At 40.5% G+C, this 22,060-nt stretch overlaps 1 protein-coding gene across 1 annotated transcript in view; it reads right to left on the reverse strand.

Annotated features, from left to right (window-relative positions):
- Positions 1 to 17,927: 17,927 nt before the first annotated feature.
- The window catches only part of LOC126247724 (uncharacterized), a 114,078-nt gene continuing 109,945 nt past the window's right edge, over positions 17,928 to 22,060 (reverse strand). Inside the window, exon 10 of the mRNA XM_049948509.1 lies at positions 17,928 to 18,009. Coding sequence (XP_049804466.1) covers positions 17,928 to 18,009 — 82 coding nt within the window. The remainder of the gene's footprint in view (positions 18,010 to 22,060) is intronic.

Below are 22,060 nucleotides of genomic sequence, written 5' to 3' on the forward strand. Positions count from 1 at the left end.
TTAACGTGTCTATCATTCCCACGAAACTGAAATAAGCCTCCAGGACTGCAAGGCCTTTCAAATGACACTCTCCCTTAACGTTACCCTCGACATGTCTAACTAAACAGAAAACGTAGAGAGAAGGCAGTTGCTGGACTCACCCTTTTCGGTGTTTCTTGGTTGCTCCGCACGGTGGAAGTCAAAGTAGTGGCGTGGGTACGCCTGACAGCACTTGCTACGACTTCTGCACCACTTGTTAGCAGCAGACACAGTGTCTGCGCCAAAGACTGAGACGGCGTGGAGTTTTACAATTATTTATTGAACTTCCTTTACAATTTCTCCCACATCGTCGCTGCCTAGTCCTGCGGATCCCTCCGCCTGGCTGCTGCTGTGTAGATTCCCCGACAATGCGCGCAACGCGCGCCGCTGATCGCACTCGGGAGCCTCAGGCCACCAGTGCTCCGCTGAAGCCAGGATGCCCTGTGGTTGAGATGAACTCGTCGCCAAACGGCGCCAGGCAATACGGGCACGCCCACGGAGCCGCGTCGCCATGAGATCAGCTGCCGACGCCTACTGCACCGACGGCTGGGAAGCCGTCATTCGCGATGTCCGCGAGGTCCCGTCATGGACAGACCACACGCCGAGGGGTCGGGTTGCCGTGAAGTCCGTGCGTCAGTCCCCGGTGGCGCCTCTGACCAAGACCGCGCTGCAGCCGGTCCTGCTAGAAGTTCTCGCTGTAGTTAGTCAGCCATGGTGCTGACCAAACTCGGGCCGACCTCCAGAGCTGAAGTTAACATCTGGTGGCGAACGGATGACACCTGCGAGCTGGAACACACTTCCGGAATCGTCACCTACGAAGATTGAACATTTGGACACGGACCACATCTTTCCTCAGATCCGAACTGCTTCCTAATGGCTTCTGTCTGTTGCTGCCTGCACTCCACTATTTGTATCCGGGAGGAGGACGTTTTTTACCCTCGGTGGTAGCTTTTTGTTATTACTCCCACAGTATATCGCCGCGTAGCTCAGCACGCTGGCCTCACTTCCCCTTACTCAGCACTCTCCAGGCTTCGCTCGGCGCTCGGTCTGTGGCATCCTTGTGTCAGCCTGCTGGTGACTGGTGCTGTCAGCAAGGCTATCTGTGCTTGCCTACTTCTCAACGCCTTGTTCGCTGGCGTGCCTCTGTTTTGCCACTCTCCACTGCATGAAGCAACACTTACATGTGACCGCAACGCAGTCCTTCTCAATTCTTTGAACATGCATTACAGAAGAATCAATTTGTATGCAATTTTTAAGCCCTACTGAATTGGTTCATGACCGTCGTGTGAAATAACCTCAACTTCCTTGTCAGATTGGTATTATTGGTCATGTGAACGATGATTTAGAATTTTTAAGACCTTGGTAGGGGAAACTGGAATATGACATCGAGGAATAAAATTTTCAGAATACCTAAATTCAAGGTTTTTATCTATGAAGACATTATGACAGTAAGGAAAATAATTCGCGATATCTCAAATATGGAAATGACAAATGGAGGTCAGGGAATAATGGATATATGATGAATAATAATAATGATTACAGGAGAAGTAGGAACAACTGGTGTGGTAGACATCTCAATAATCAATGTAGTGGAGGTGGTAATAGGGCCAAGCATTGGGGTGATATAAATTTGGGACTGGACACTGTAGTGGTCAGAACACCCGTCCCAGGACTAACATATGGACAGAGACTACACCGCCTCATGACTGACAACTGGATTCTGCACCTGCAGTGGGTATGCCAACCAAATGAACCATGGCTATGAACTGGTGAAGTGTTCAGTTATGAGGATGTGAGGGAGATGTTACTTGGTGAAAGACATGACAAGGCGAATACAATAGTGTGTGTGGTACTTCAGATAGACGTAAACTGAATTGCTTTAACTTGATACCAGCAGTGAAGTGTCTATCTTCAGTGAAGCTGACTTGAAAGAGTGTAACAGGGTAGGCTCTCAGCTGATGCTTCCTTTGTAGTGGATTAGGGTCAAAGGAGCAATTCTGGAAAAGAATGCTGATGTAACAAAATGGGTGTGTGTCGAATTTTGGTGTTAGGATAAAAGGTTTTTTTGAAAACTTCATGATCGTGCCTAACATAGTAGTTGAGTCTATATTAGGTGTAAGTAAGTCTTTTTTAGGTTAAATCCAGACACCAGGTTACCCTGCCTAAAGATTATCTTCACCACTTTAAAAAAATACTGAAACAATCACTTGCAAGACAGATTTTAACACTCCAAATATCATACATACCAGATGTTACATGGAAAAACAAACAATTGAAAAGAGTAACATGGGCATTTCACAGACTTGGCAATCCTCCATCAAAACATGCAATCAATAAAAAATAAAATACAAGTATTAGAAGTTCAGCTCCAGTCTCTGAACTGCACAGTAGTTTGTATGACTGAGCACTGGTGTAGAGAGACAGAAATCCAACATGTAGTGTTATCATCATACGAAAGGGCAAACTATTCAGAAATGCTTCGAGGGGTGGAGATCATGCATTTATATCAGAAAAGGAACACAGTTAAAATCAAAATATGATCTCAGTACAGCAAGTGAAGGCAAACACTTTGAAATATCAGCTTTTGAATTAACAGGGCTTGATATTACCAAGAAATTAATCATTTTATGTGTGTATAGATCTCCCAGTGGTAGTGTGGACACTTTTTTCAATAAATTAACAAAAGTTCTAGACAAAGTCTCAAGTTGAAAGGTCAACGTAATTCTGTGTGGGGACATTAACATAAACACATAAACACTGATATCATAAATGAATCCAGTAGCACCCTCATAAATATCCTTCAAAGTTTTGGCATATCCATACTGGTCAATAGTGCAACAAGGGTTACTACACTGTCTGCATCACTAATTGACCATGTGGCCACAAATACAGACAGGGAAAATGTGATGTAGCTGTAAAAGATCTCGGACTGTCAGACCATCTCTGTCCAATAACAACAGCAAAATCAGGCATCGAATCTATAAGCCTACAAACGACATTTGTAAGAAATCAGAATAAAAGATTTTTCAAAGGAACTAGCAAAACAAAGGTGGAGTGAAATGTATAAGGAAGCCAATGCGAATATGAAATTCTGTAAATTCTCCACATTATTTAAATTGAACTTTGAAGACGACTTTCCAAAAGTATGCATGTCTGTATCAACATCTCACAAAAACAGATCGATAACAGCAGGTATTAAGAAGTTTTCCCAAACACTTAAATACCTCAGTTCCATGAAAAACAGTAGTAATGATCCAGAACCCTTAAATTTCTATCATAGGTACAAAAAGATCTATAGGAATGTGTTGATTGCTGCAAAAAGTCATTTAATCACAAAATAATATATAATACAGAGAATAAAAGCAAAGCAGCCTGGGTGGTTGTAAAAAAGGAAACAGGGATATGCAAACAAACCCAGAATAACATACTGCTAAGGGAGGGGGATAAGGTAATAAATGATCCACAACACTTAACAAACGATGTGACTGAGCATTTCTCAAGTATTGCAAAGAAGTTACAGCAAAAATTCCCCAAAAGAAATAATATAACACCTGTAAATAATGTTGCACTAAATACAATGATGTTACTTCCAACCACAGAGAATGAAGTCGATAAAACTGTTCAAAACTAACAAAAAAGGTCATTAGGCTTAGATGAAGTACCATTGTGTGTATTGAAACAGTGTGTAGAGATTATACAAGGCCCCTTAACAAATATAATAAATGAATCCATCACATCAGGGACATTTACAGAGCAGTTAAAACAGGCAAGAGGTGTATCTTTGCTTAAGAAAGGTAATGCAGAAGACATAGAAAATTACCAGCCCATTTCCCTGCTGTCACCATCCTCAAAAATAATAGAAACACTTATATACGACTGATTAATGAATTACCTGAATAAATACAATCTTTTAAGCGAATCACAGGTTGGTTTCCGAAGTGGCAAGAATGTGGAGTCAGCCATAATAGAATTCACAAAGGTTGCACTTGATGCTATTGACAGAGATGAGTGTGTCACAGACATTTTTTTGGATCTTTCTAAGGCCTTTGATACAGTTGACCAGAAGAGTCTGTTAAATAAATTAGAAGCATTAGGAACAGGAGGGGTAGCTATAGACTGGTTTCGATCATACCTAGCAGATAGGGTACAAAGAGTAGAAATGACACACACTTCAAATAGATCTAAAAATTTAGTAACACACTTATTAGAACCAAAATATATTGATTTAGGGGTTCTGCAAGGTGGCATATTAGGACCAACACTGTTCTTGATATACATCAATGTCTTCCCCAGTAGTGTTACTCATAATGAAAAAATTCTCTTCGCTGATGACAGCAATATTATAGTCACTGAGAAAACAAGAGAACTCCTTGCAGCGAAAGCAAATGAAGCTCTTGAGGAAGTTCACGATTGTTCAATAAGCAATAAAGTGGCATTGAACATAAAGAAAAGTAATGCCATGAATTTCAGTTTGAATAGGGAAAATTACAATGTTGAATTATATTTAGATGGCACCTCTATAGACTGTGTTACAAATGCAAAATTTCTAGGAATGAATATTGATTCTGAGCTGAAGTAGTGTGAATACACAAAGATACTTGCAAACAGAATGTCATCAGCATGCTATGCCCTTAGAATCCTATCATCAGTATGTAACATGCAGTGTCTTCACAGTTACATACTACTCATCTGTACACTCAGTTCTTAGGTATGGGGAACAAACGCACAAAATACGAACACAGTTTTCAAACTCCAGAAAAGATCCATAAGAATCATAACCAAAAATGGTAGTCGAGCTCATTCTAACAATCTACTCAAAACACTGACTATTTTAACTGCTCCTTGTGAATAAATTTACCAGTCAGCTGTGTGGATCAGAAATACTATTGGTAATTACTGCATAAACAGTTCTTTCCATGACCATGGAACAAGAGCAAGACTCAACTTTCATTTGCCAATAAAACATAAACATAAAACTCAAAACAGCATTTTCTACCAAGGAATAAAACTGTACAGCAGATAACCAAATGAGATAACAGAAATTGCAAAAATACACTTATTTAAAAAGGTAGCAAAAAAGTACCTGTTATGCAATACATTTTATACAATGAAGGATTACTTCGACAAAACTGAGTAGGAGTTCAGTAAAAGAATGTTATACAAATAAATAATAATAATGATTATAAAACATCCAACATTCCACATAACACCTTTGCACTGTGTTTTTTCCTTATTTTTTCCTTTTCTAGAAAAACTTACCCCCAAGCTACGCATTGCACAATACTAACTCCTCTTCCTCTTTCTGAACTCAACATCCCACTCATACTCAGTTTTCCAGGATAGAAAATGGGAAGTTGTGCTAAAGAAAATTATCCAGAGATCACCTGTGTGTGTGTGTGTGTTTGTTTGTAGTGAGTGAAGTGTTATGAAACAATGTGTGTATAGTGTGCGCACCGACTGATTGTGAGATACGAGTGAGCAGTGTGTCATTACATTATTTAATAAGTTATTTGTAAAAAATGTATTGTATACCAGGAATAAACCTAATGATTGTCTCTAAATAAAAGCTCATTTTAAATTGGTCTAAACATCTAAATAGTTTGACATGTCCTATATCCTTGTAAAAAGAGATCTACAGATGAATAAAGCTACTACTACTACTACTGCTACTGCTACTACTACTTCTTGTTGTTCACAAACCAAGTCATAGTGAAGTGTTGTTGCAGTAAAATGTGTCAACACTGAAGCTATGTTTGATGAATGTAATATTAGAGAAAGCAATAGAAGCAGGTGCCTTAAATATTTAGTAAAGTCAAGAGTATCTCTTGAGTGGAGGTCTGTTGTGAAAGAGAATACGCCTAGTGCAAGTTTGTTACTGCAACGAAATTCTTAGTGTTGAACAAGAGATGCAAAAGAGGGTTAAATATATAGAAGAGACTAATGAAGTAGTAAAAAGAAATTTATATGAGGTTTTATGCCATCACTTTTCTGTCTTTTCTGAATATCCAGAGACTGTTGCGGTGTTGTCATATTAATTTGAAGTTAGAGGACTCATTAAATTCTTTGTTAAGGGCAGATAAGATACCAATAATTTAAAAAGAGAAAGCTGAAGCTGAAAATGAGAAACTGTTATAGAAAAGCGATGACTAAACCAACAGTTACCTCTCACAATAATCCACCGTTAGTTGTTTGAAAGAGTGGAGTTGACATTGGACTAGCATTGGGTTCAAGACAAATTAATACAATAATTAAGCTATATACTGATTGACAATTGACACTAGAAGAGATTGCAGAAATTTCATAGTGTTAAAGTCATGTCCACAAGTGATCTACAAAGCAGTTATTGGCGGATAGAATGTCATCCCTCACGCGGAAATATACATTATTTTTAGGTCATGCTGGCTGTTCGAGATCCTTATGTTACCTTTTGGCTTCAGTGTTAGTTCAGCCACATTTATTGAAGACTTTAATACTTTCCTTCCATTGGATCTAAACAAGAGAATGACAATGTATGTTGATCATGCATTAATTGTGGAAGAGTGTTGGATGCATCATAATGAAGTGTAGCACAGGTTGCTAAGTATTCTTAAAGAATACGAGACGACTTTTAAGTTAGAAAAGTCGTTATTCGGATGGAAGCAAGTAAGGTTTCTCGGCCATGTAACAGCTTCAATGACCTTTCTGATGCCATGATTCATACACATATTTTCTTTATCTTATAGATGTTCAAACAATTACAGGTGATTTTATTATATGAAAATAAAGGAATTTATATATTGGAATACATTTACAGCAGTTGCAAAGTATCTTTTGGGGAATGAAGATGAATTCTTTACTTGGAATGTGTACTGTTACCTTCTCAATGGAAACATTCTAAGTCGGATCTCCAGTTACAGGGGAGTCTGATAAAAAGTGTCTGTTGATTCAGCCACCTTTCACTTGGATCATTCATTTATGCACACTGATTACAGGACGGCTCTTTGTCTTTAATTTCCGATCACTTGTTGATCATTTTAAATATTTGTCTTAGCTACATGAAGAGTTTACTTGTGGTCTTTGTAGTTGGTAGTTCGACCAACGAAAAGCTAGGGTGTGAGCATGCCTCATGAGCAGGCAGAGTTTGAAACTGAGAGGGAGTGGCAGTTATGCAGAATCGCCAGTCAATTGTGGTCTGACGTGTGCATTTCTGAGTGCTCTCACCATGTAATTCAGCGCATGTTACTGTGAGTTAGTCAGCGCTAAGAAGTTTTACACACGAAGAGCCTTTTATTGTCAGTCAGTGTCGGCAGGCAACACTGAGTCGCACGAGGCTGTTTGAAAGTTGTTTGCATCAAAGAACCTACGATCTGATTATTCTCCTTCCACCTAGTTGAAGAGGAGGAGAACATAATTTTGGAATTGTTATTGAGAATGGCTGCAGTATTATAACTTTAGAGATCGAGCTATATTTATTGAATACATTACGACACGCACCTGTCGCTCCACTCTTTTTATTCTACTCGGCAACTCAAGGTAAAGCGTTAATGTTCTCCTCACGATTTGGTTTGTTATGCAGAGGGAGTATGACTGCTTAGATTTTCCTACGAATCATGTCGAGGAGAGACTGTCAGACCGATGTCAATATAAAACATTTTGATTACGTTTGCATCTCATCTTTATTTCTCGATTGAGAGAAGATAAGTAGTTGTGTCTCTCACCAAACTTATTGGAGTTATTGCTGTGTTCTTTTTTTAATGTTGATTGTTCAAGAATCGAGCAGAATTTGACTTTGTTAAGTGTAGCAGATGCTCGAGTTGTATTAATTTGTATGTGGGTTTGTCACAGTAATTATTCTAAAACAATGTGAAGTTAATTAGAAATTTATATTACATTAGTCAGACATATATTACCATCTGATGCTTTTTTGGCGTAATAACAAACAAAAATTTTGTGATTAATGGTAGTCGAACTTTAATTCTCTTTGAGAAGCCACTGTTGTATAATAGAGTAAATTTTCTAAATGCGTGGTAAGTCACACTGCAGAATCATGATGCTCATCCTTTTCCTATCCCTAATATGTCGCTGGGGGTGGATGATATGGTTGCAGGTGTATGGCAGGGATTTTTCTTGGATTTTGCTGCCAACGTGATACTTCGTGTAAATTTCAAAGATGCACCTGCAGTGGTGGGATCTTCGGGGCTGGTAGAATCACTTCTCCTCCCCCTCAGGGAAGAGCAGAGTGACTGTTTGCCGGAGCTCCGCCGTTTTCAGGATTCTCTTTTCCGCTGGTCTTGAGAATGGACGAACTCTGTGTGCTTCTCCATGATGTTGATTGGCAGATTCAGAGTATAAGGTATACCGTAGTTAAATTCATTAATTTGTTGTTTTTTTATGGCCCATCATAGTTAAGATGATGCGACCACCTTTTTTATTCTTTTTTAAATACATTAAGTGGATAGAAGTTGGGGTTCTAAGGACCCCACGCTAGAATGACGTTCATGAACTGGTGTATTCAGCACATTTAATGTTTCACGACTTTATATCTGTTTATTCAGTTTCGTTAACATTTTCGCAGATTCTTTGGTGGGTTTTCTTTGTTATATGGAACTCACCCATTACCTATCAGGCAGACATGTGGTAGCAACTGTTGTATTAAAGAGCATGCAGTTTCACACATTTGTTTCAACTTTGAGTTGTAATTGTACAGTGTGAGATATTTAAGTATTTTTGATTCTGAAGAAATTTGATTTTATCTGCTTTGTCTTGCTTGGTTATTGTCTCCATGCTACCATGAGACCGCAACTGCACAGGGCAAAGACCATCGTCTTCCTGAATTTGTTAAAGTTAAGATTTGCATGTGTTGCGTATGCACTTTTGCTAGTAATCCAAGAACTCCAATTTGTTTAGCACATAATTTTGTCATTGAATTCCAGCCCCCCCACCCCCATAGTATTGCCTGCACAGTCAGTGAGCGATGATGTAGCTGAAGAATTTCATGACATGCTAAACATGTGGTCTGTCGAAGGCTTGTAGGGATGTACTGTTAATTTATGTGTACCATACATCGTGTATTTTTGTCTGCTTGACCCTCACTTGCCACCCACTCCCCTAACCGCTTATGATATCGTGTGATTATGTACGTATTGCTACCGTCAAATCTTTTCTGATTATAGTAGCCAGAATGTGTGCATAATAATTAGTTATGGTAGCCATTAACCTGCGCATAGATCGTTCGGGTATTTAAGATACCTGTGAGAAGCACCATAGTCCCTATAGCAATACATTTTTCACCTAATACTGTGATCTGATACCGCTTAGAAATACAAGGTGCTCGGAAATTCCCACTACAAATTTCTAGGCCTTTGTCTAGGGGAGTGAGAACGTAAATTTTTGGTCACGAAACCATATTCGGAAGTGCACAACTTCCGTTCTACAACGGTTTAAATTCAAATGTGTAAAGCACCCGCGTCTGCTGAGGGAAAGAGTAAAATCTCAGAGCTGCTTGTCCCGGTATGCAGTAAGATAAACGGAATGACGTATACTGCGTCAGACGGTTATCTGATGTCACTTATGGACTACCTTGCAGCGAGACATGTGCGATGCCTCTGAGTGTCCCTTAGAGTAAAAATGGTTCAGTAGACGTTTTCAGAATTCACAGACATGCTCTTTGTGTATGGCGACGTTCGAAGCAGAGGAAGAGTGCTAGTCTGCTGTATCACGAACCTTTCCCGTTACGAAGCACATCAATGTACAAACTTTTTGCCCAAGGTACGCAGCGGCTGCGAGATACAGGCATCTTCACCGTAATGCAGGATTGTGGTGCCCCACAGCAACGCCGCACGCCGGAATTTGAAGATGTACTGCATCGCGTTGAAGAGAACCAATCAACGAGTACTCGAACAACAGCTCGTGAAATGGGTGTTTGTGACAGTATCGTCTGGGATCTTCTGTGTGAGCAACAATTACATCCGCTCCACATCAAAGGTTACACGCCATGGGTCCAGCCGGTATTCCACAAGGCGTCGAATACTGCACGTCTTTCCTGCACCGCTGCATTGACACACCCCTGTTTCGACGTCGAGTTCTGTTCACAGATGAATGTAAGTTAACTAGGGACTGTGTTCTGAATTCGAGAAAAAATAGCCACATGTGGGCAGACAAAAACCCTTGTGCTACCACTATTGATGGATTTCAGCACTGGTTTAGTATTAACGTGTGGCCAGGTATTTTGGAGGTCATGTGATTGGGTTACTTCATCTAACTGGTCCTGGATACTTACTCTTCCTACAGAACATATTGGACCCGTTCTTTGAAGTTGTGCCACTGAATGTCCGTCAGGGAATGTGAATTCATTATGATGGCGCACCACCTCACTTCTCAGGTGTCCGCAAACACATTTCGAAAGACGATAAGGCGAAAGATGGATAGGTCGACGTGGTCCAGGAGCGTGGCCACTGCGATCGCCATATTTAAATTCTATGGACTACTCCTTGTGGGGCTGTATCCCAAGTTTAATTTACGAGACTCGGGATGGAAAGTGTGTACTAGAACATGCTTAGTAGGTACTTTGTCTGTAACAACGAAGGCGGTCGCCAGATCGGGCCGTTACTTTAAAGCATCAGTACTGTTCTGCACGTACAGTACGCTGGGTTATTTTTGTTTTGAATTGGTAAACACGTATCATTTCAGTGTTTATACAAACTAATGCGCTTAAGTGATAAGTTGATGTTTTGTTATGTTTCCTTTCCAATTGTTACCTAATAATTGTAGTGTCACGCCTAATTCAGTTCACCAAGCAGACGTGGATGAGTTAAACATCTTAATTAAAACCGTCGTAGAACGTAACCGGTACGTTCCTGGACATGGTTTCCTGTTAACAGAGGTGATTTATTGGTTGAGACAGACTTCAGAGTAATGACAGATTGTATCGTTGCGAAACAAATGATCGGTGTCCGTTCGAACGTGCTTGGACACAGTCAGATGCATATCGAATTTGTTATTATATGAGTTCACTTAACTATTAATACATGTATTATGCATAAGTGGCATATTTGGCTCTGTCTTCACCATACAACAGTAAGATAGGATTGACAGAGATATTATAAAACATGAGGACAGTGTGCGTTTCGCAGTCGTCTGATTCTATTGCTCTTCTGGGTGACTGCCTACTCTTCTTAAGCGAAATCGGGAGGGGTCTATATGTACTGTAGTCGCAACAGAACAAATTATGTAATGCCAACATGCAGTACCAAAATTTCGTGAATCTCTCTGTGGAATTCTATGTTGCACTTCAGATTCCACTGCTCTAGTGGAGGACTAGCTGTTCTTTGTACGCAAATTTCATTCCAAAATCAGAATTCGGTAGTGGGGCGGGAATATCATAGAAGACTGTAGTTTTAACGGAACGTTAGGTAATGTCGTGTGGTTAAATACACTCCTGGAAATTGAAATAAGAACACTGTGAATTCATTGTCCCAGGAAGGGGAAACTTTATTGACACATTCCTGGGGTCAGATACATCACATGATCACACTGACAGAACCACAGGCACATAGACACAGGCAACAGAGCATGCACAATGTCGGCACTAGTACAGTGTATATCCACCTTTCGCAGCAATGCAGGCTGCTATTCTCCCATGGAGACGATCGTAGAGATGCTGGATGTAGTCCTGTGGAACGGCTTGCCATGCCATTTCCACCTGGCGCCTCAGTTGGACCAGCGTTCGTGCTGGACGTGCAGACCGCGTGAGACGACGCTTCATCCAGTCCCAAACATGCTCAATGGGGGACAGATCCGGAGATCTTGCTGGCCAGGGTAGTTGACTTACACCTTCTAGAGCACATTGGGTGGCACGGGATACATGCGGACGTGCATTGTCCTGTTGGAACAGCAAGTTTCCTTGCCGGTCTAGGAATGGTAGAACGATGGGTACGATGACGGTTTGGATGTACCGTGCACTATTCAGTGTCCCCTCGACGATCACCAGTGGTGTACGGCCAGTGTAGGAGATCGCTCCCCACACCATGATGCCGGGTGTTGGCCCTGTGTGCCTCGGTCGTATGCAGTCCTGATTGTGGCGCTCACCTGCACGGCGCCAAACACGCATACGACCATCATTGGCACCAAGGCAGAAGCGACTCTCATCGCTGAAGACGACACGTCTCCATTCGTCCCTCCATTCACGCCTGTCGCGACACCACTGGAGGCGGGCTGCACGATGTTGGGGCGTGAGCGGAAGACGGCCTAACGGTGTGCGGGACCGTAGCCCAGTTTCATGGAGACGGTTGCGAATGGTCCTCGCCGATACCCCAGGAGCAACAGTGTCCCTAATTTGCTGGGAAGTGGCGGTGCGGTCCCCTACGGCACTGCGTAGGATCCTACGGTCTTGGCGTGCATCCGTGCGTCGCTGCGGTCCGGTCCCAGGTCGACGGGCACGTGCACCTTCCGCCGACCACTGGCGACAACATCGATGTACTGTGGAGATCTCACGCCTCACGTGCTGAGCAATTCGGCGGTACGTCCACCCGGCCTCCCGCATGCCCACTATACGCCCTCGCTCAAAGTCCGTCAACTGCACATACGGTTCACGTCCACGCTGTCGCGGCATGCTACCAGTGTTAAAGACTGCGATGGAGCTCCGTATGCCACGGCAAACTGGCTGACACTGACGGCGGCGGTGCACAAATGCTGCGCAGCTAGCGCCATTCGACGGCCAACACCGCGGTTCCTGGTGTGTCCGCTGTGCCGTGCGTGTGATCATTGCTTGTACAGCCCTCTCGCAGTGTCCGGAGCAAGTATGGTGGGTCTGACACACCGGTGTCAATGTGTTCTTTTTTCCATTTCCAGGAGTGTATATATCCAAGGTTCATTCGCCATGGTGGACAACCCAGTTAAACGGTAGACAAAATTACTAAGGTCTTATTCACATTATAATGTAGAAGCAGTTCTGAATAACTATGCACTTCGATGTTTTATACATAAAAATACAGGATATAGATGTTGAGAGAGTGGTTCCCGTCAATGTGGATAATATTGGTGCTTATGGAGTATGTGGTTTATTAGATGCGCTAGGCTACCCAAGCGTGGATCATGGCAGAAGCCATTCGATTATATACAGCTTGTCACGGGAAAATTATGGAAATTAGAGGTAATGTGTATGTTAACCGACAATTACTCTTTAGATTCGTTCATGTTGTTTCAGATGTGGGATACTTAAATTTAATAAGCCTTTGTTTTGGTAGAGTGGTAAAACACGTGCGAATCGATTCATCAGCGAACGTAATAGGCCATGCTATGTTGTTAGTAGTACCAATACTGAGATAAATACTTATTATTTTCGCTTTTGGGTTGGCAACCGTGGCAGGCCAAAATACATCCTCTCAGAGGTTTTTAGCTTACTGGTATGGGTAATCGTCACCACGAAAAGACAAGCATTATATGGTGGTAGGCGTTTTGATAAACTTACTACGCTACAGGCATTCCAGTTTTGTGAACTGAATGGCGGAGAGAAGACAATATTAAGCGGTGTTTGACCCTGCATCAAAAGGAAGCATTAATACAGTTGAAGGAGACTGAGACTTATTGCCGCTAGATGCATATGAATATGACATAAATCGAGGATGTGCGCATAAGCATTTACCAATCAAAAGAGTAAATATTCTCAAGAGGTTAGATGAAGGATTTCATGATTTTCACCATATAGTAGAAAAATGCTTGGGATGGGCCAAGTTCAAGAAGCTTAAGGATAAGGTGGAGACAGACTTACCCAGCTATGAAAAAAAAGAAAAAAAACTAAAGCAGAGAAACGCTTTTATGATAAAAGTAATTTTTAGAACATGGAATAATCTAGTAAAAGGCATTGTCTCCACAACAATAAATCTGAGAATTCAAGTAACAGCTATATATCTTAAAACATCGAGTTATTATTCTAGCTGTGTGTCAAGCCGTTACCACCTCCATACTGAGACTATTAAAGAGAGCATAGGAGTATTGCAGATAAGAATATAGGTTACAGACTGATTCGTGCCACAATATCTCGAGCCCTACCAACCGCAGTGTACGTATTATACGTTGATGACGTGATCATGATGTCACTTCAGGTAATGACTCCTGAAATATTGGTAAAACTGAGCTGTGTAATTTATTGGTTGCTGCCGCCTTACTGCTCTAAGGCTACAACAGATAACATTATGTGCAAATGTGTTACAGTTCCATCACGCTGCTGCACTAATGTCTACATCCAGTCTGCAGTAGTAACAATATCGAAAATTACTCGTCGTGATCAACGTAATCTACAGCTATTTACCGCTTGCATAACAAATTTTGGTAAAAGATTCGCATTTTCGATTGTGTTTATCGTGGAGTGTTACCCAAAAATACACAAGGGTAGGGGATTTGCTCATTAGCTTGAAACTCGAATTATCCCACAAATTACCTCAAACGTACGTTTCCTAAAAATTACCAAGCAAAGTCCAAACTATAAGAGAAAATCATCTCGTACGAGGTTTAAGAACACACGGCGGATGAGAAGAGAAACATTTACCTCCTTACAACAGAACGGAAAAGAAAAAAAAAAAAGAAAGATTTATACAGTGATGTGTAGGTAATATTCAGCCTCCCTTACTCCTCCTCTTTGCAGTATAAGGCATAACTAGTAAGGCCACTGAACAGTGATTTTCATAAAATCCGTCGATTAAGTCGGCCATCAATAGCTAAGGAGTGTGTTACAGCATTTTTGTTATCCCATATTTCTTAAGATAATAATGCAGTGTATCGAATAGACTTAGGTACGTCTCCATAACTCAGAAATTAGTCGGTTTGGGCTTCGTCTTCAGTGGCAGGGTCGTAGACGGGACACTGTTGTAGATCTTACTGCTCTAACGAAACCAAAACGTCACCTGAGTAACAGAAGTCGAGGGTATGATGTAAATCTTGTCATTCAAGATTTTATCCGTGATGATTTTCTTGTAGCAGAGGGAAAACACAAGGATTTTCAAGTCAAGCATCTATCAAGATTGTTCACCTTTTGTTACAAATTGTGTACCTGATTCAAACACCTAACACTATTTGTTGTAAACCCACTAGACTATGCTATTGATAAAAAAGCCTGAATTACATTTTATATACTATTATCCTACTGTTTCAGATGCCTCTAAGGCATCCTTGTGGTAACATCCCACATAATACTGGGCCAACACTTGGTACTTATTTTTTTGCTGTGTGCTTAGAAATTGTTTGACGCAGGTTGCCAGCGTATTTGGTTTAAATAGCGAGCTGTTGTAGTTGCCTAATATAATCTACAATACGAAATGGAAAGAGACGATGATGAAGACAATCATCGGAAGAAAACTCCATGCCAGATTACACTGGAAGGCTTTATGGGTATTAATATTCAAAAAGGGATGAAAATCTATAGCGGTTCTTTGCTGCATGCGGGAGTCATAGGTAAAGAAATAAAAACCAGCTAAGTGATTGGCGACTGATCGTTTATGATGTAATAATTTTAATGATAACTCAGTACTGGAAATATTTTCGGTATTTAGAGAGATGTGTCACAAATAGTTTTTTAGTTCCTTTTTAAGACTTAACGACTGTGTGCTGCATCCACCCGCCGCTTCTGATAGCACGCACACCTCAGTTACGTTGTTGTGCTTCCTGGTGGGCGTCCTTTAATAGGTGGGTCGAGTTTTATCCTGAGGCAGGTGCGATCTCCACGTCAGCGAAAGGAATTCTTGGCCACTAACAAGAGCGACACACAGCGATAATTTCTCATTTATCAATTTTGCTTAGCACGTTTCTCTGACAGTTATTGGCTACCAATGCGTATGAGTTGTCCACATACTCAGGCCACGGCCATCCTTCCCAGGGCTAGAGAATTGATATATGCGAGGTAGAAAGGAGTCGAGCTTCTCAGGAAGCGGTGATTGTGACAGTTAACACGTGTCACGTGCGAAACAGTGGCAGCAGCTGTGGGACATGGCGGCGGCGCTTTTGCACAGGTAACTGGCGAGTAGTATTAGTTTCATTTAATTACTGCATCTCAGTCAAGCATTAATGCATGTGGTCTTGAAAAAATGGGAGATATTCAGCCACAATAATTGTAAATTGCGTAAAGTGTTACTGTTTATCTTTATACCATTGTTTTAACACTATGGTATTACATATTAATAATATGGGGATAATATAGGCTAGGTACTTAGCAAGTGTATATTTTTTGTTAATTAATGCACTGCATAATTTGTTAAACATTTAAGCAACTTGTATGTGTTTTGGAATACTGATAGGGTAATATGCTTTGTAGCACTTACAGAAAATGTCGTGACATAACAAAATTATAGTGATTGTGCCTGCAGGACGTCGCACCCGTTTTCAACTCACAGTAAAGCGTCACACAAACGCACACATTTATTTCTTTAAATATCGTGTAGCGGTCGGTTAGTTGTACTTATAAGCCTTCTTACTCTTTTTATTCTGCCTGAGATGGGGTCCTATCTTACTTCTGCTGTCGCTGGTGCTTCATGATGATCCTTTCTCTGTGGGGAGGGGACGATTCTCGTGGATGGTAGGGAACTGTCAGAGTGTTTTAGATTATCACAGACTCTCTTCAACCATTCATGAGACCCGTAAACAGTAATGTAGATATGTGATCATTGGTCTGTGTGCTTGCAGAAGGTATAAGCATGAGTTTCTCGTTACATAAATAATGTGCATTGTGTCATACGATGGGCAGATGGTTGGGCAGCTAGTGTAGCTAGAGTAGTGTTGGGCAGACATTAGTCACAGCACGGGGTCTGTGGCTGCGGCGGAGACGGTAGTGCGGAATGTTGCGGCGTTTGTTCACTGGCGGGGGCAGTAGCGCTCGCTTCAGGTAGCGCTGGTTGTGTGCAAGTTGGCACGTGAGTGCTGGGATGATCCCTCATATTTTTCTTAGTTTTGTTTTGTCATTAGTAGTTGCAGTTGCTCTTTAAAGTGAAAATTTAGCATTTCATGTACATTCTTAGTTTTGTTCTGTCGTTATTTCACAAGCCTACTCTAATCATTTAGTGGTAAACACCTCCCCTCATCAAGACAAGTTTTTACTATCGTCACACATTAATAATGCAGGGGCGGGTTCTTCGTAAACTAGATTTGTATTTTTAGCTGTGTGGTGTCACACTGCGCTAACACATTGTATTTGCATGCATCCTTGGTTGACACAATCTATGAAAGTGGGAGGAAATCAGTAAAATTGCAGAAAAACTACTCAAAATCTGTGAATAGCAATGGGTGGTCGCAAGCTTACAGAATTTGTTATTATAATAACTGAGCCACACACTATGTTGTTAATGTATCTTACTCCATGATTTTATTAGTATTTACCGCAATTTTACAGAATATACTGTGACGCCATTAAATTGTAGTAACTCTGCTGAAACACAGTCAGAAAATATATTGTCGAAACGTCTTATGACATAAATTTATCTAATGTTTACCGACATTTTGCAGAATATGCTGTGACATCATTAATTTATACACACACTGCACTGACAAAGAGTCTTACCACATTAATAATGATAAACTTTGCTTCTTAAGAAGCACGACTCTGGTTGTGGGACTCCTTTCACTGCAGCATAAAGACTTCAGTCGATTTAATTCACACAATTGGAATAATAATTACATTATTTTTATTATTATTATTTACAACAAATGCCCAAGATTGTTCTCAAACTCACTACGGTGCACAGACCTGGAATGAGGAAACCTATGCAATTGCTCTAGTTATAAACGATGAGGAGGGAGAGGGAGAGCTGGGATCTTATTATTCCAGGAGAGGAGGGGAAGGGAAGTGGTGTTAGGGGGGGGGCTGTTCTTGGAGGAGGAGAGGGGAAGGGTGTATGGGCAGGATGTAGTTCCCTTCGGTGATCCTGAATGTACCTCTCCCTACTGCCTCATGTGTAATCTGACTTCAGAAGTGACTTTGACATAAGATCGTTATCTCGTCCAGACCCGCCCTGCGTATCTACTAAAATACTGTGGACAAATACATGGTATGAAAAAATGGATGTAACACTAAATTATGCCCACGTGGCTTGGTGTAATACGAACGAAGCGTTATGTTACATCCACTTAGGAAGTTAATCTTCAAATAAAAGTTGATGTAAGTGGATAAAAGTAAGATTCTGAAACGTACTGCTAACTGGATGATAGTGGCAGAAAGAAAGGGTGATGCAAGTGGATAAAATTAAGATTCTAAAAGGTATTGCTAATTGGATGATAATGGTAGGATTCGCGGACGTCGGAGACTGTGAGCTATGATTCGATCACATATCCTCAAAAAGTATACGTAAGAGGTTCACACTGTATTACTTGCTATTCCACTCTTACTGCGGATGCTAAGCTAAGACAACATTCATATGGCTTGTTCTGAATGTCATTTGTGAACACTGAAGAGGCGAATGATTAGTTGTTTTCGATCTTTAAATCCGTTGACTGTTTCTGGTACAACATTTTTCATGAAGTTTTATTTGTCTACGTTTTTCATTATTAATTATTATGTACTAATGTCAACTTTCCTGAGGAGGAACGTACAGTCATGTAGTATTGCACTTTCTTGTAACACATAATTGAAAAACAGAAGAATTAGCTTATTGTTACATCACATAATGATACTGCCACTGGTTTGCTGAAAGTGTGTTAAGACTTGAGTAGCTTAGACATGCCTAATGTATTTGTCACATACTCTGTCATCTGATGTAAACGAGTGAGTGCTACTATGGCGGCACTTGCAACCAGTATTTTTCACCATTTTATTTGTCAGCGTCTCCAGGTGTGTTGTCTTGTTTGTGGAATTTTCAGGGTGCTGGATTTTAAGTGCTAGTGTCCAAAAATCACGGAAAAGGAAAAGGCCGTACTCGAAAATAAATACGAATTAATTTTGAGGCATAGTTTTATTATCATATATTTTGATTAGGTACACAGCATTCTCGCCAATCAGACTAGCATAAGACAGATGAGTACAAAAATAGGAGTCGTGTAAGTGATATGTCTACCATGTTGAGATAAATCACAAGAATACCCAACAAAGTAATAGCGCAGTGCTTTTCGCAACTTATATTAAGAGAAACAAAAGTGAACGTAAGCACAATACCGAGAAACGTTTAGACTCCTGGATAACCTACGCCAGCTCACTATGCATGTCACTCGGAATCTTCTAATAACAAAAAAAAGGAACAAAATGTCGTCTGACGGCAATGTTGGCTGCTGAGTGATTATATATCGTATGCAAACTGAGCGTTAACAGCTGCTGGCGTCTCAGCTGAGAACATTGCACCTCTGTCAGATTGGCACACAGGCAGTTAAACAATTCCATACCGCGCTGGAACATATGTGAACACCGTGGTGGAAATACTTTATTATAAACTGGATAGAAACTTGAGCCATTCAAAAATGTACAGTTTTTGAACTGTGAAACACAAAAAATTATTAAGGAACGAACTAAAGAAGAATGTCGAGCGTAGTAACGACAGGAATAATTAAAGCAGTTATGCCTCTCAACATATGAGTAAAATAAAGGTAAGGGGAATACAGATGATTAAACAAATTCTGTAGGTCATTAATGAAATTTGAAGAATGTACGATCTTTGAAAGAATACTAGCGGCTTAGACCGCTTACGAAATGTCAACAGAACGCGTAAACGGTCAGAGTTATAATACATAAGTGGAACTGTGACAGAACAGAAACAACTGTGAATTTCCTTTGCTTCAAGTCTATGGTCACAAATTTTTTGTCATCAGACTACCGGGTTTGGTCTATAATGACCATCATCAGATATTTCAGATTATTCGCTCGTGGTGAGAAGTAAAGGAAATTTATATTATATTCGGATCTCTGTTCAACTCGCGACCATGTCGCAGCTTGAGAAACAAACGTGTATGCAGTAAGGAATCTCGTTGCGCACAAAAAGTGAAAACAATAAAAGAAAACTACTTATATTAGAATGACTTGAACCACGTTAGCTCCAGTTGTAATTCTAAGTGACAATGAAGTTAGTGACGAGAAAGGTCGAAGAAGACAATATGTCAAAGAGAATGACCTACTGACAGATCGCTTAGAGAAAATGCAAACCAGAAGTACCGTAATGCTCAGATTCGAACTCAAATTAAATGTAAACCAACGAATAAATCTGAATAGGAGACACAATAAAAATTCGGGAACATGGTACAGAAATAGAACTGAAATATATGCAGTTTCTAGAAGGTGACGGAAGACATTTTCTAATACTGAACACTGACTCAGAATTATAAAACAATTTTCTGAATTGTGTACAAACGGAAAAGCAGGAGACGTAAAGTTGGAAGCATCTGATATGCAGTGTTACAGGAGGATATTAAGAATCAAATGGACAGATGAACAGTTACGTATGCGGTGAAAGAAGTGTGTGTTGCCAATCATTAGGACTAGATAGAGGGGACTGATGGACATGTACGATTGACAGAAGCAAATAACTGCAGAATGCGGCAATGACTGGGAGTATGTCTTACTGACGACATTAGGCTGACCAGAGGCAAGAATCAAGTAATTAGCTCAGGACAGACACAGATGAAAGACAATACCAGGCCAGTGCAATAACCACAACACCGCATACATAAAATACAAATCTGAAACATTGTAGTGCAGCTACAAAAGAATCACCTGCAAGCTTCTTATTCCACCCATTCTTGAGTGCTGTTGGAGTATTTAGGATCTTTAGCAGCCAGGATTTTAATAGAACATCAGAGGAATCAGGTAATGATACGCAGCTGAAAAAAATTACTATGTAAACATTGACGCGTATCAAAGTCGTCGTTACGTGTTTGGGCTCTGAAGCTACTCTTGCAGTGATTCGGTTTTCCCACGGAAACGTCACATTTGTTCCAACACAAGGAGGATAAATTTCCTTACAGGTATAATACTGTACAATGATTTCACATTACTCTAATGAAAATTTAGCTATTTCACAGTTACACATTTGGGAAAAAATAATTGTGTTAATTTTTTGCCAACGGAAATGATTGTAAAGAGAGATTAAAGCGTCTATCCCGAAACCACGCCGCTTCGGGAATCTGTAAAAGCACCGCAACTGCAGTCGGTCCAGCCGGCTGCACCAGCCACCACAACATTCATTCCACATAACACAGGTAGCCACACATCATTTGAAACAAAATGGACTCGGTGTACAATTACTTCGTCGAGTCATTCACAGTTAAAAAGAACACTTTCTGTATTATTTTGAAAAGAACGAGTTACAAAAGGATACACAACATTACATACATCTAAACTCTATTTACAATAGGAAAAGGTCATTTATGGCAACACATTTCGACTAGACTAAACTTATCACAACGGTAGCTCAAATATGTGTAGAATCAACTCTCCCTGCGTCAGTATTTCCTAAAGGTTCCAGCATCACTTCCGTTCGTATAAGACCAGTTCACATTTATCTCAGCCCTAAAGCATCAGATTGCTGATATATGATGAAGCAGTTACCACTCCACATCGAAAGTGCGTGTTAGTTGAAACGACTTGGAGAAACTGAACGAGAATGCGGACCTGTTTGCTGCCTAACTTATTTGGTCACTATATTCTATTACATCTTCTCTCTAATCAACTACAGAGGTGTTTTCGAACGGCAAGTACTACTTGTATAAAATGTAAGACGTCATTGAGTGGAACTGTTCTCCACTAACTTTATTGCTTACAATGTGATCCGCTGACGAGTGGCTTACGAAAGCCACGCATTCCTGTGCGGATCCTTCTACGTTAGGATATAAGGCAATATAAACATCTCGGTAACTAGGGGAAAGTAATGAACTTTTCGTCTACAGCTAACTTTAAAGAATAATGCACAGAGCTACTTGACTGTCGTAATTTAACACGAATTCATTTGATGATACACTAGCGTAGTTTCCGAGCCAGATATATACGTCTAAAAACAGATGTCCGAACTCATTTGTTCCACATTTTTTTAAAACTGTTCTGAAATACACTAGTAAAACTAGAAGTGATATTTTTAAATGATTTTCTGACTTTCAATTAACTGAT

This window comes from Schistocerca nitens, chromosome 1 (assembly GCF_023898315.1).
Source record: "Schistocerca nitens isolate TAMUIC-IGC-003100 chromosome 1, iqSchNite1.1, whole genome shotgun sequence".
NCBI classification, from domain to species: domain Eukaryota; kingdom Metazoa; phylum Arthropoda; class Insecta; order Orthoptera; family Acrididae; genus Schistocerca; species Schistocerca nitens.